The following is a 14,544-nucleotide window of genomic DNA, read 5'->3' on the forward strand; positions in this document are numbered from 1 at the left end:
TTCAAAATTTCAATTGGTTGTCTATGTTGAGGCCTAAAATGTATTCTCTAGTTTATGATCAATGATGTATCCTTCAAGAATTATATGGTCCAGGTTAGATTTAAAGGACATATTATTTTTTGATTAATCGAAAGATAATAATAAATTGGCATCACACCATTGTTTAACTTTGCCTGTCATGCTCTCCCCTAATTTTCAGTGCATCAGTGCTTCTACCATGCCAAAATATAGACGTGTCGTCAGCAAAACTTGTGAATTTGCCTTCAGTCGATATATATAACAGGTCCCTGAGGTACTACGCATTTAATGCTCATTTTATCTGAAGACGAACTTTTGAAAGTCACTACTTGAACGCGATCTGATAGATATGACTCAAACCACAAGATGTTTCCTCTAAATCTGTAGAATTCAAGTATTTGAAGCAATATTTTGTGATCAACACAGTCAGATAACAAAATACTACCACTGCAGCCTCACCAATATTCAGTCGAAGGTAAAGTTCTTCTAAAAAAGCAAACATTGCATCATTTGTGCTTTTAGAGGCTTGAAAGCCATATTGACTGACTATCAACATAATATTTTTTGCTTTCTCCTCTTAATTCGTTAACTCTTTATTGACCGTACGATCATGTGGCAAGAACTCCTGAAGTACTAGGCCACGGTAATTGATGAAAACAGTGAGCATAACTTTGAAATTTGATCGAACTTGGCATTCCTTTTTTTTGTCTTGGCTTCCTGGGATCTTCCATTGGAATAATTTAATTTTTTTTGATGTCATAGCCATATTCCCATATTTTACCATTAATGGCTCTTTTAAGCAAATCTGCATCGTCGTTGACGTATTTATATCAGTTTTGGTACGTCAACTTTCACCATTGAAAATAAATCAGCTAGTGTTTCCAACCTTTTGCCGCGAAATACTCCGCTTTGCTTGGTACTCAAGCAATTTTCTGTCATGGTCTACTGCGCCGAAGGAAAGCAAAGGCCATAAAAAAAGAGAAGAAGAAGTGTTTTCTGTCAAATGTTATTTTTATCAACTTAATCTGTTTATTAATTTATTTCGAGCGGGAATAACACTTTTCATGAACTGTTAAATGTTTTGTACGATGGTAGCCCGCGAAATTTGAATATTACCCCTAGTTTTTCAACAGTCCACTTATGTCGCAAAGTATCGCTGCAACGCATTAAAATATATCACGATGGTTTGAAGATTACCTGTGAGTAAGATAGGGTAAAGTTGCGAACAACGTTGAGACGGTATTATTGGCATTTCTCAAGAGTGGACTGATTATTGAAAACGAAGTAGCAAGGAGCATTAGCAATTTTGAAGGTACTTTTGATAACATGAATTCCAAACCGTATAAAACGGCAACACCTCATCTTTTGGTAGATATGATTTTTTTGAGAACTCCATATTGAATTTTTTGTACTAAAAAAATTGTGTCAAAAATATTGAAGAATATCCCAGAAGTCACTATTAATTTTGGTGAAACTGTACTTCTTGGTGGAATTTATTGGAGAAAAAGTTAATTCACGAAGAAATATATTTATAAAAAAGAGTTTAAAAAAACAGTTTTTTCTTTAAATATTTAATTTCTATTACTATATCACAATGATGGCAATCTAAACTTGATGTGATCAATATCTTGATAACATCTTTACTCTATGAAGGGGATTATTTAAAACACTTTTTATTTGTCCGAACAAGTTTCGTAAATTATAAATGAGAAAACTTTGGAAAGAAGTAGTTTCAATACAAATAGTTATATTCTAGTGACATTTTATTAGCTAATTATTCAAATCGTAACACCCTTCCACGTAACTCAGTCATACATTTTCTATCTCCCTGAGCCTTTTTGCACACATTTATTCCAAACTATTCTGCTAAAAACTATTTTCGTATTTTCCTTCTCAAATTTTTCACAGCTTCTTTATATGATGGAGGTTTTACAGATTCTTTTGAAGGGGGTTTCATTTCCTTCAGGATAATGAAATCGCTCCTCACTTCAATTTCTTTAGACGAGAAATCTGAAAATAAAATTAAAAACTTCAATTGAGATGTGATCAAATAGTTCAATGTGGACTCATGAGTCATCAGAAAATAAAAACGAGCTATCAATTACAAATAACGGGGCATCATGAATCAACTAACAATGTCAAAGGCTCCGAAGCCAAAAGCATGGTTCAAAAGGAAGATTTAGGTAGCCCCCTGTATTTACTGAACAACAACATATTCAGTCAAACAATGTTCAAGTTCGTTTTGTCTTCAAAATGTGATGATCTCACACAAAATTTCATCTACTCATTCCCGTGTTTTAGGAAATATTACTGATGATTCACTCTATAAGTGGATACATATATTATCAGCATGTTTCACACATGATTTTCCTCAATCACTCATTGCATTTTGAAGAATATATGATTTTTTTCAGGTATGAAAATTTATCAGGAGAGATTTTCAATGTACTCTTTATACAGTTGAACAAAGGTTTGTAAGCAGAATAATAAACCAAGATAGTTTTCCATTTCGAAGAAAAAACAACTCAGCTTTCTGATAACTTATAAGCCAAATGCCGTATAATGATGGTTTGGAGCACTTGTATTTTTTCAAGTTGACTAGCCTGTGTATTTGTTATTGATGTCACCTATCATATATACTTGATGTTCATATTGTCCATTTTGCTGTTTGAAAATCGCTTTCTTTGTATTTATTTTATCATCCCATATTAAATAAAATTTTGTTTAGAGATCATATATTTTTTCTGTGTTGGCTACACTGCCAATAACGTCAGTTGTCTCATGCAGTTGATGTTCATATCGCCCATTTTTAAGTTTCATTTGCTGTTTTCCTTATATTCACTTTATCATTTAGTTATCTGAATATTGAGTTGAAATAACGTCGTGAAAAATCAGCTCGACACCTGACACTAATGACAAATATATAGAGTAGTCAACTCAGAGAAAATAGATGTGCTCAAAGTGAAACCTATACCTATCAAATATGGACTGTGGTTTATTCGGTAACAGTGTTGTTCTCCGCGGTAGTTTAGTAGCAAAATGTTACTTTTTGACGTTTAAAATTACGAATCTACATTTTTATTTATCCTGTTAAATTTTGAAACATTTGAAAACGACAGTCTACACTGAAACAATGTCCGTATATAGAAACCCTGGATTGAAGAGTATTCTCACACGCCTTCTATCAGTTTTGACACGTCAACTGTCACCATTGAAAATAAACCAGCTAGTGCTGCCAACCTTTTTCCGCGAAATACTTCGCTTTACTCGATACTTAAACTATTTTCTATCATGGTTTACTAAGCCGAAGGGAAGCAAAGAACATAAAAAGAGAAGAAGAAGAAGAAGAATTTTCTGTGAAGTGTTACTCAATGTATATGTATTTTCTCTTGATCTGTGTAAATGTTAATAGGTACTTCCCAGGGAGAGGATGTTATATGCTCGTGTAAACTTGATCTACGTTATATACTACTTGTTCAGTTCATTGGTTTGGACAGTGTTTTTTATGTGACGAAGATCTTTGAGTGGCGCAAAATATAATTGAATAAATTGAAAATTCGCTACTCACCAAAGTCAGGCGGCAACTGAGTAAATGGAATTAAACGGACAGGATTCCTCTGGTTTCTATAAACTGGTGGTGGTAAGAAGAGGAAGTTATCATAAAGAGAATTATGAGCTACTGCCACGTTTTCATTCTCATTTGACTGGGATACTATGCTGTCGGTTTTTCTTTCCCCAATGTTATTTATAGTTCTATTAGTAACATTTGCCTGAGTTATTGCTGAAAAATATGTTGGTGATGTTATCCAAAATCACTGTATTGACTACAATAATAAACTGAACTTACTAAAATTAATCGATTATTTCTGGGACACAATCTGTTTAAAAAATCTATTTTTCCGTTAATCAGCTGTCGCCCCCATACGAACGACAACTCTCAGAAGTTGAGAAACTTGTGCGAGCTAAGGACTAATGAGGTCTTACCTTTTAACGTGTGATTCCTAACATGGTTGCAGAATCATCCCAGCTTCAACCAGATAAATTCTTTCGAGAAAAAATTATCTGGTCGAGAGGTAGGAATCGAACCCACAGTCTTTCGATCGTGAGTCGGGCGCACTACCACCGATTTCAATGAAAACTCTACTGAAGTGACTATTTAGATAAAAACTAAACAAACTGTACTACAAAAAAATCTATTTTTTTCACATTCCCAGTCAGGTTAATTGCCTGAAGATCTAATAATCTTACTGCTCAAAAAACTTTCTGTTGTTCTAAATTCAATTTAATTTTTTTGGTCATTACGTTTGTTGTTGTATTGTTATTTTCGTTCATTCGCAAAAGTATGTTTTATCAACACTGGAGAGGTGCTGAATAATAAGATAGTTATATAACAAGTTTAAAACCAGCTGGTTTTCTGAAATTTCTGTACATTCTGAGGATGTTACTTCTAAGATTGAAACATTTTGTTTAGGATTGAAAGAACTTACTTTTTGATGATTCTGCTATGACGAATACATATGGCTCTCGCAAGGATTGTAGAAATTTCCGTCTTTCTCTTTTTCCTGAAAAATGTTACATTGTTCTATTCACACATTCCACTCATCTCTTGATATATAAAAAATGAAAATCTCCAAAATACATTGAATATATCAATGAAAGCCCTTCAGAAAGATGTGTAGATATAAATTTATCCGAAACAACTATTTTCGAACACGAACATTGAATTACACGGAAATCACGATTTTCTGTTTAGTTTGTTTGTCAAACACACCTACAACATAATTATGAAACACTCTCATAACCATGAATATAACACCAGATCTGGCGACTTATTGAAAATACCCAAATTTCGTTTGACAACATCCAAAATTAATTCTTTAAACTTAAATTTATATAATAAAATTCCGTCAAGATTAAGAAGTCTTAATTTTATCAGTCCAAAATCACAATGAAACAATATTTGAAATCTAAATGTTTAACAGTTTGCAAAAATATTTACAAAATGATTTTTGACATCATTATAGTTGTGTATGATAATAATATATAAGAAGGGAAAGCTTGTTGTTAATCTCAGTATAGAATTCTTGTTGCAGATTTACGACATTGTTAGCCTTTTTTTAAAATTGTATGTTTATGCTATGTTTATTATTGATTTATATTTTATATTTTTGTTTTTTTAATATCTAAAAATTTGTTTAGAATTTGTAAGAATTTGACTGTTATATGACCTGCTACAAACATTATGTAACGTAGTTAAATAAACGAAACTATCTATCTATCTATCTATATGAATCGAAGTATTAAAGTTGATATGGACGAAAATAAAAAATCCTAGGGAATTTTAAGTTTGTACGTTGCTTATTAGTGGTAATCTGTCATTTTACCGTCACATGTCATATACTATATGGTATGTAATGGAGGCCCCCCAGACGCACCCTGGCGTTGGATGCGATTGGACGTGGTGGGGTGGATTTTCGGGAAATCCTTGCGGGTACCGCCCCTCGCCCACACCAACAGGATTTCGCAGGACTTCCTCTCGCTTCACCAAACCCGGAGCTGCCTCCTTACATCTACTTAGTGTGGCTAACCAAGAGACAGGGCCATCGACAGCGTTCGACCGAACGTTCGTACGTTAACTAAGCTCGTCTTTCGCCAGAGAGTGCTCGCGTCGCACACCTGCCCCCGCTAACCTGCCAAATCAGTTGGGAATTTGGTCCCTGGAAATGGCAAGTCGGGATCCTAAGCTCGGATACTAATAGCTCCATCCATCCGGGGTCCGACACCTCAAACGTCTGCCTTGGTGCCCTCCAAGGCTAGAATCGGATACTATAGTGCCTGTTGGAAGGACCGCGAGCCCCGACATCTCGAACGCTTGGATCCATACAGAAGCAGGATAGGATCACGGAACATCACCTCCAGTACCTCAATAAGGGGCTGCAATGCACCCATGAATGGATTACCGCAAACCTATCAAGCTAGATCTCTCCGACCATTCTGCATCGCATCTGACAATGTCTGGCTCAGCTGCAGACGACACTTCAGGTCAAAACCCTGCAAACCTTGGGAAACAGCAAATAATCTTGGCTGTCACGAGAAGTAAACATGCTTGTGAAATTTCAGATTGATCTATCGAGGTGGTTAACAGGTTCTAAATTCAGTTTCAAGCTTGTTAATTAAATCGATTGTTATCGTAAGTGCACGTACAGATAAGTCCTTCAAAAGATCGCCAAGTAAATCTCTGATAAATCAAATTTGCATTATCAATAATCAATTGGATGGCCTAGGCAATCAACCTTGAGCATTTATTTCATCAGATTCGATTATTGAATATTTGATATAGTCGTGTAATTGTACTTCCCCTTCTCACTAGTCGTCAAAACAATTGTTTCCAAACAATTTGATGCATTATCGTAAGTTTGTTATACATTCCAGTGTAAGATAAGGCGGAACAAATCAAACGAAATAAATTTGCAAGTAATCAATAGGAAGAAAGAGAGTTTCCAAGTCTTCGGCTTGATAGTGTGTGGTTTCACTAACTCCAAGCTTCTCAAAAAACGCTGCACCATATTAATAATCACTAGCTGAAGCTTCAGTGATCTTTCAGGTTCATTTTCACAGTTTGACAGCATTTTCCTTCCCGTATTCGCCACTTTTTTTGATAATAAACATTATTATTATTATTGCCCACTGGTACATCAACACAAAAACATCTGTTTTGAAATCCTATTGAATCTAGTTAAATCGACGATTACTTTTAATTTTTCACGGTCTGTAAAAAATATTTATTTTACGTTTACAGTAGTAGGTCCTATAAATTATTCAAAATAACCTCAGGTACTTTGGCAATAAAGTTCAGCAATATTTCGTATTTCTATTCTCTTTCCCGAAACAGTGAAAAATGTATTTTGAAGGCATCATGAATATTTGAAATGACGGAAACTATAGAAAATAGTGAAAACTGAACGAAAAATCCGAGCAGGGGCGGTATACTTCTGTCAACATTTTAATCAGACACCCTACCACGTTCATATTTTGTTATAGTGTTAACAAAAGGAAACGAAGAAATATAGCAGTGACGAAATCAAAAAACCGGCCGTCGGAGGCGGTACAAATTTACCAATATTTTTAATAGAGTCTCTGCCACTTTCATATTTCGTTATAGTGGTGACAACTGGAAATAAAAAAATATGTCAGCAGTGAAATCAAAAAACCGACCGTCGGGGGCGGTACAGATCCAGCAATATCTTTATTAGAGATTCTGCCTCCTTCATATTTTGGTATAGTGGTGAGAAATGGAAATAAAGAAATAAGTCAGAGGTGAAATAAAAAAACCGACCGTCGGGGGCGGTACAGATCCAGCAAAATCTTTATTAGAGATTCTGCCACCTTCATGTTTTGGAAAAGTGTTAAGAAATGGAAATGAAGAAATATGTCAGATGTGAAATCAAAAAACCGGCGGGGGCGGTACAGGTCCAGCAATATTTTTATTAGAGACTCTGCCACCTTCATATTTTGGTATAGTGCTAAGAAATGGAAATGAAGAAATATGTCAGGTGTGAAATCAAAAAACCGGCCGTCAGGGGCGGTACAGATCCAGCAATATTTTTATTAGAGACTCTGCCACCTTCATATTTTGGTATAGTGTTAAGAAATGGAAATGAAGAAATATGTCAGGTTTGAAATCAAAAAACCGGCCGTCGGGGGCGGTACAGATCCAGCAATATTTTTATTAGAGACTCTGCCACCTTCATATTTTGGTATAGTGCTAAGAAATGGAAATGAAGAAATATGTCAGGTGTGAAATCAAAAAACCGGCCGTCAGGGGCGGTACAGATCCAGCAATATTTTCATTAGAGACCCTGCCACCTTCATATTTTGGTATAGTGTTAAGAAATGGAAATGAAGAAATATGTCAGGTGTGAAATCAAAAAACCGGCCGTCAGGGGCGGTACAGATCCAGCAATATTTTTATTAGAGACTGTGCCTTCTTCATATTTTGGTATAGTGCTAAGAAATGGAAATGAAGAAATATGTCAGGTGTGAATTCAAAAAACCGGCGTCAGGGTCTCTAATAAAAATATTGCTGGATCTGTACCGCCCCTGACGGCCGGTTTTTTAATTTCACACCTGACATATTTCTTCATTTTCATTTCTTAACACTATACCAAAATATGAAGGTGGCAGAGTCTCTAATAAAAATATTGCTGGATCTGTACCGCCCCCGACGGCCGGTTTTTTATTTCACCTCGGCCATATATCTTTATTTCCATTTCTTAACACCATTCCAAAATATGAAGGTGGCAGGTTCTCTAATAAAAATATTGCTGGATCTGTACCGCCCCCGACGGCCGGTTTTTTGATTTCACACCTGACATATTCCTTCATTTCCATTTCTTAGCAATATACCAAAATATGAAGGTGGCAGAGTCTCTAATAAAAATATTGCTGAATCTGTACCGCCCCCGACGGCCGGTTTTTTGATTTCAAACCTGACATATTTCTTCATTTCCATTTCTTAACACTATACCAAAATATGAAGGGTGGCAGAGTCTCTAATAAAAATATTGCTGGACCTGTACCGCCCGACGGCCGGTTTTTTGATTTCACATCTGACATATTTCTTCATTTCCATTTCTTAGCACTATACCAAAATATGAAGGTGGCAGAGTCTCTAATAAAGATTTTGCTGGATCTGTACCGCCCCCGACGGTCGGTTTTTTTATTTCACCTCTGACTTATTTCTTTATTTCCATTCTTAACACTATACCAAAATATGAAGGAGGCACAATCTCTAATAAAGATATTGCTGGATCTGTACCGCCCCCGACGGTCGGTTTTTTGATTTCACTGCTGACATATTTTTTATTCCAGTTGTCACCACTATAACGAAATATGAAAGTGGCAGAGACTCTATTAAAAATATTGGTAAATTTGTACCGCCTCCGACGGCCGGTTTTTTGATTTCGTCACTGCTATATTTCTTCGTTTCCTTTTGTTAACACTATAACAAAATATGAAGGTGGCAGGGTATCTGATTAAAATGTTGACAGAAGTATACCGCCCCCTGCTCGGATTTTTCGTTCAGTTTTTACTATTTTCTATAGTTTCCGTCATTTCAAATATTCATGATGCCTTCAAAATACATTTTTCACTGTTTCGGGAAAGAGAATAGAAAATACGAAATATTGCTGAACTTTATTGCCAAAGTAACTGAGGTTTCAAAATACGAGTATCTGTAATACGCAACTGATAGCCTTCAGTCAATCAGATATATTTAGCAAAACCAATAATAATAGTATTATGCGTTTGATAGAAGAGCAAACTCTGCCAGGATTGAAGTTGCAAAGATTGAATCATGCCGTTTGTTCAGTTGTTTTTTTTAGGACCAACAATAAAATCCACATTATTATTATCATTGAATACTCACTTCGTCGCCTCATTTTTGCTGCGAATATAACGATGACGATTAGCACAGGAAGCAGAAACAGGAGAAACAAAAGGTGTTCACCACTAGACTCTTTTTTGTGATTGTTTGGATTATGTGAAGGGGGATCGTGAGACTTTGGGAGTAAAAAAGAAAACTTTTTTAGCCCTATTTCATGCGTCTTCAGCATTTTCACTTCTTTCCACAGTAACCATACAACGAGATTGAATCAAGAAATCAATTTTCATCTCAGTATAATGGGATAAATATCTCAAGATGCCTTGAGATAAGATAGAGTGAGTCTCGAAACAGATTGGAATGGGAGGGGTACTGAAGTTCGTATTTACTCGTTCTCGTAGGTACTCCTGAAACGGTATACAAAGTGTATTAATTTCACGTTGGTTGAAAGGTTACAGTCGCCTCTAGTCTTCATTTTTATGAAACTTTATGCCAGTTTGTCGACTGGAAAAAATTACTGTGAGATTTGCACTATAATAGTTTCCTCAGGGATCCATATTGTTTCCAACCCTCTTTTTATTGTGTATCAACGGCTTATTGGAAAAAACCAAGAATCCAATATATTGCTTTGCTGACGACAGCACACTTGTCTCGTCATTCCATTTGGATTCCAAAACATCGGCTACGGAAGGACATCTTCACCGGCAGCAGGAGGTTGCACATCTTAATTAAGATCTAAAAGTGATTTCGAGTTGGGGTGACAAAAACCCAGGCATCGGTTTTCTCCAAAAAGATAAATGTCTCCGAACTGGATATAATAATGTCAGGACAGATAATTCTGCTCATCGATGGCTGCTCATCGTTTTGAGGTTCAACTCAGTACACCATGAACTTCAATGTTTGCGAACTCTTTCATATGGAGAATTGTATTTATGTGGAATGAACTTCCTAAGAACGTTTTTCTAAATGAATTGAATCTCCAGCTATTCAAATCTAACGTGAATCGCGCCTTGAAGATTTTTCTGTTTTGCTTGTGTTTCGTTCAAGAAAAAGATTGTTTTTGAGTATTTATAGCAGAATGTTGGTGTTCCCTCGTGCGGTACATAGTAACAGTTGTCGAACTGGATGGACTCCTGTTCCGTGCAGATATATAATAATATTAATAATATAATTATTATTCCGAATTCACAATTACATGACCAGTATGATAATACATATATTTTGTGATATACAGATTAATTGGCCTATTGTCAGCTTTCTGATACGAGATCAGGTGCTGTTGAGGCCCAGAGGGAAAATGAATATATCTAAGTAAATGGTAATCGACTAAGATTATTATATTTCGAATATTATGAAAACTGCCAGTTGAGAACTAAATATATTAATGTTATTGTTTTTTATTATTTATTTATTTATTTACAGTCGCATCGACCTATAGGGTCATTATCGACTTGTTCATGGAAAGAAACTTAAGAAAGTATGCAACAAATTGGTATTTCTGAGGAAAGCTAATAGATTATTAATATTACATTCATCTCCTAATATGTCCTTTGTTGATGGTGGAAAGACAGATTTGGAAATCAATAATTAAAAACAACCACCAAAGACAACCACAAATTGATAATGAACCATCGCAGGTAGGAGAACCGCCAGAAGACATTCACAACCCTCAGGTAGAAAAACAGGTAGGAGAACTACCAAAGGCCATCAACAACCGTCAGGTAGGAAAACAGGTAACAAATCCATACAACTTACGCAAGCGAAACCATATGAAAAACCACAAGAAGAACCTAACATCAGTTACACCTCTCGAAGCGAAGCAGTAACTCGTCTTGATAATGCCATCTGAGATGATGGCGAAACGTCGACTATCGAATAGTACCCAACGGATGAACACCCGGAAGAACAACAACACATATATATATATATATATATATATATATATATATATATATATATATATATATATATATATATATATATATATATATATATATATGCAACTAATTTTCCTTTATTTTCATTATTTCAATATTAAAATTTTACAAAAAGGATTTGAAGCTGTATATCTTCTATTAATTATCTGCGAGCGCTTTCCACAGTTTATAGTACTGTCATCTTCTAGGCACTCCTCAAACTAAACTTATCATCCTGTCGTCTGCCTCTTTATACAGACAAATTTACCTAAAGTACCTGAAATACCTCAGTTGAGACGCTCTGACCGTATTAATATTGATATATAGCTTGGCAAGTTGACTTGGGTGTCACACCAATAGGTGGTTCCACTTATGTTTCGCTTACGTTTACGCAACGATTTCAACCGATTGCTGGTTATCAAGAGGTAACTGACTTGACAGACCTGTATAAATTATTTAATGATGTCAATCTCCAACTTCAAGGTGACGACTTGAATTTGATTTAAACAAAAAATGGCATTGCTGCTTTTGTAGCAAAATTGATCTTAAACAAGAATAATATCGGCAGCCGTGAGTTTCGCAATTTCTATAATTTGTCAGCACTATCCTTCCACAACGACGACTTGCTTGTTTACGGCCACAGTGATTTCGCAAAACGATTTTATTTTGCTCGTGAGTTTGCTCCACTTGCTGACGCTCGTTTTGCAATAATCCCCACTCACAAAATAAAATGCCACTTTCAACACTTGTTGGTAAATCGTGAATAACTATTTTTTCCACAAAAACGGCTTTATTAAGAAAACTTGACGATTTAGGTATAGGGACATGATATATCATCTTGAAGCATTTTTCACCATCTTTTTCAATTTACCGAGTAATATACAGGGGGTTTCATTTGAAAAAATGAATTTTTGACTACTTTTATGCACAATGGAAATAATAGTAATTTTAGCACGTTCTGTATGATATGGAGTCGATTTCTTGGTGTTATTTGAATATTTCGAGTTTGTCCAAACTATCATCAAAATATCAAAGTTTCATGAATTGAGAGTACTGATATACTTAATTTTAATTAAGGCTATGTTTTGGACCATATTTAGCACAATTTATTTTTTATCTCGAAAACAGATAGAGATAGGTATAGGACATTATTAACAAAAAAGTATTAAAATACCAACGGGGTGTTCTATTTAAAAAAATAAAGTTGCTAGGACTTTTTGATGGAAGTGGCAACGCCGCAATGCTGAAAATATTTTAGATCGATAGAACAGGTAAGGAAATGTAAGAGGTGAAATTTTCAGAAAAATCATGCTTTGCGTTTTCCAGAAACGTCTAACCTACCATCGACCGTGAGTCACGCTGTATACTATCACAGAAGTTCATGTGTGAGAGAACAATTGAATCACATAGTCCTTTCTTCGTGCTTTGATTTAGAAATTTTCTCTGGGGGTAGATCATTTTCAAATTAGCATAGCCAATTCTCAACTTTGACGTGACGTGCTCCGTGAATTTGAGTTCATATGTACATACATTTTCCAATCACTCCACCACGTAGATCATTATTACCAACAATTTTTTATCTTGAACTTTAATTCCATTCTGTAGTTTTTTTACTGAATCGTTATTTCTGGAGTTTTCAGAGGAACACACTGTGTATGTTCCTTTTCAGGAAGTAATTTCACCTTGGATCGCTTACGAAATATTTGGATGTTTTCGTCAGAAATAATATTTTCATTTTGTCTCCACGTGAGTGGGGGTTCGACGATATAATCAATATTATTCGAAATATACATGAAAAATCAATTATTAATATCTGATTAATATAGATTTGGCCTGATTTGTTTTGAATCGACCCAAATGTGCAATCTCAGCTTTGTTTGATATCAGCAGTATAAACCAAACACATATACGTCTTTTGTAATAATCGAACTTTGTCATCTACGTTCAGAAAGTTCATACCTATCTGATACCTGATACAAGGCATGACGATTTCAAGGTGGAAGTTGGCGTCAGTGGGATATGAACTATTCTAACTTCTGAACAATTTTCGCGTATTCATATCTACCAGGATGACTCAAATATTTACTATCTGTCATTCATCAATAACTCAACTGGAAATTTCCCGCTAATTTTAAGTGAGTAAAGAGTAAACAATGGTCTATTTGGAACTGTCATTGTTCACAGTTATCGTGCCACAATTTGCTATTCAAGTTTGGTATCATATATTGCGATCTTTGAAGCGGGTGTTGGTGGCTCATCCAATCTGACCAATATATATTTGCTTACAGTCCTCATAGGCCCTTTCATAAATTCCAGTATCCCCCTCTGGTTTTTGAAGACGTTAGAAACTTGTTGAAGTGAACATAAATTTTTGAAACTGGCTTGAAGCAGGTTTCTACAGGTCGTTGACACTGTTGTACTTGAAATATAAGATCTGCCAAGAAAATCACGAGACTTGCTAGTCGATGGGCTTTCGGTTTGAATTTATATAGATCACCTGTTATCACAATCAGGGACTTGGTAATTCAAAGTAGTATATCATAGATGAAAATGAAGATGTAAGGTTGCGGAATGGAGAAATATCAGTATCTTTTAAAGTATCCCAGTTGTTTCTGAATTCTAATACTCCACTGGACCCCTTCTGCCGATCTAATACATTGGAAAACATTCGTGCAGAAACTGTCTTATCCAAACATCATGTATTGTATGATGTATTATATGATGGCATGTATTGGGGTACATGTATTGTATGATAGGTTTGGGATATTGGTCAATTTTCCGCTGAACACCTCAGAAAACTGAAGTCGACGATCAGGATCATCTTCGTTCAATTCCTGAACTAGCCTTATTTTAAAAGGATGGAATTTGTAGGCTTTCAAAATCCGATAACCACTTGTAGCTGATACACCAAACGCTCTAACTACTCGTCTGATAGATTATCGATTATCCATTTGTACATGTCCTAAAACTGCAACTTCAACTCCGTCAATTCTGACAGGACGGGATACTCCATGTTTTCTGTCGTGAACAGAACCTGAAGTTCAAAACTTATCCATTAACTGTTTAACGTATTGATGGCTCACGTTGTGGTCTGGATGATTCGTGTTATAAACTCTTGCAGCAGCTTTAGCACATTCATTATTATGATAATAGGTTGCAACAATTTCTATTCTTCCTTCATTATAGAATAAACCATGTTGGAACATAGTGAACAAGGATGTCTGAATA

At 35.4% G+C, this 14,544-nt stretch overlaps 1 protein-coding gene and 1 long non-coding RNA gene across 2 annotated transcripts; one reads left to right on the top strand and one right to left on the bottom strand.

Moving 5' to 3' along the window:
• Positions 1-1,193: 1,193 nt before the first annotated feature.
• On the top strand, positions 1,194-2,747 carry LOC141483732 (uncharacterized). The gene is made up of 2 exons (XR_012466257.1): positions 1,194-1,330; positions 2,433-2,747. It is a non-coding gene; the product is annotated as an uncharacterized lncRNA (long non-coding RNA).
• LOC141483730 (uncharacterized) lies at positions 1,764-9,687 on the bottom strand. Its single transcript, XM_074178530.1, has 4 exons — positions 9,446-9,687; positions 4,506-4,580; positions 3,587-3,799; positions 1,764-2,028 (listed from the first exon to the last, which is right to left on the bottom strand). The coding sequence occupies exons 1-4, from the start codon at positions 9,630-9,632 to the stop codon at positions 1,892-1,894; spliced, it is 612 nt and encodes a 203-aa protein (XP_074034631.1). The 5' UTR covers positions 9,633-9,687; the 3' UTR covers positions 1,764-1,891.
• Between the last annotated feature and the right edge of the window lie 4,857 nt (positions 9,688-14,544).

The sequence above is a fragment of the Leptinotarsa decemlineata genome, unplaced genomic scaffold (assembly GCF_025532065.1).
Source record: "Leptinotarsa decemlineata unplaced genomic scaffold, Ldec_3_MD MMD2_tig00004028, whole genome shotgun sequence".
Taxonomy (NCBI): Eukaryota; Metazoa; Arthropoda; class Insecta; order Coleoptera; family Chrysomelidae; genus Leptinotarsa; species Leptinotarsa decemlineata.

Coding starts and splice junctions, on each gene's coding strand:
- LOC141483730 (XM_074178530.1), bottom strand. CDS start 9,632: ATGCTGAAGACGCATGAAATAGGGCTAAAAAAGTTTTCTTTTTTACTC. Junction 4,581..9,445: donor AGCAAAAATGAGGCGACGAA/GTGAGTATTCAA, acceptor AACATTTTTCAG/GAAAAAGAGAAAGACGGAAA. Junction 2,029..3,586: donor TCAGTTGCCGCCTGACTTTG/GTGAGTAGCGAA, acceptor TTTTATTTTCAG/ATTTCTCGTCTAAAGAAATT.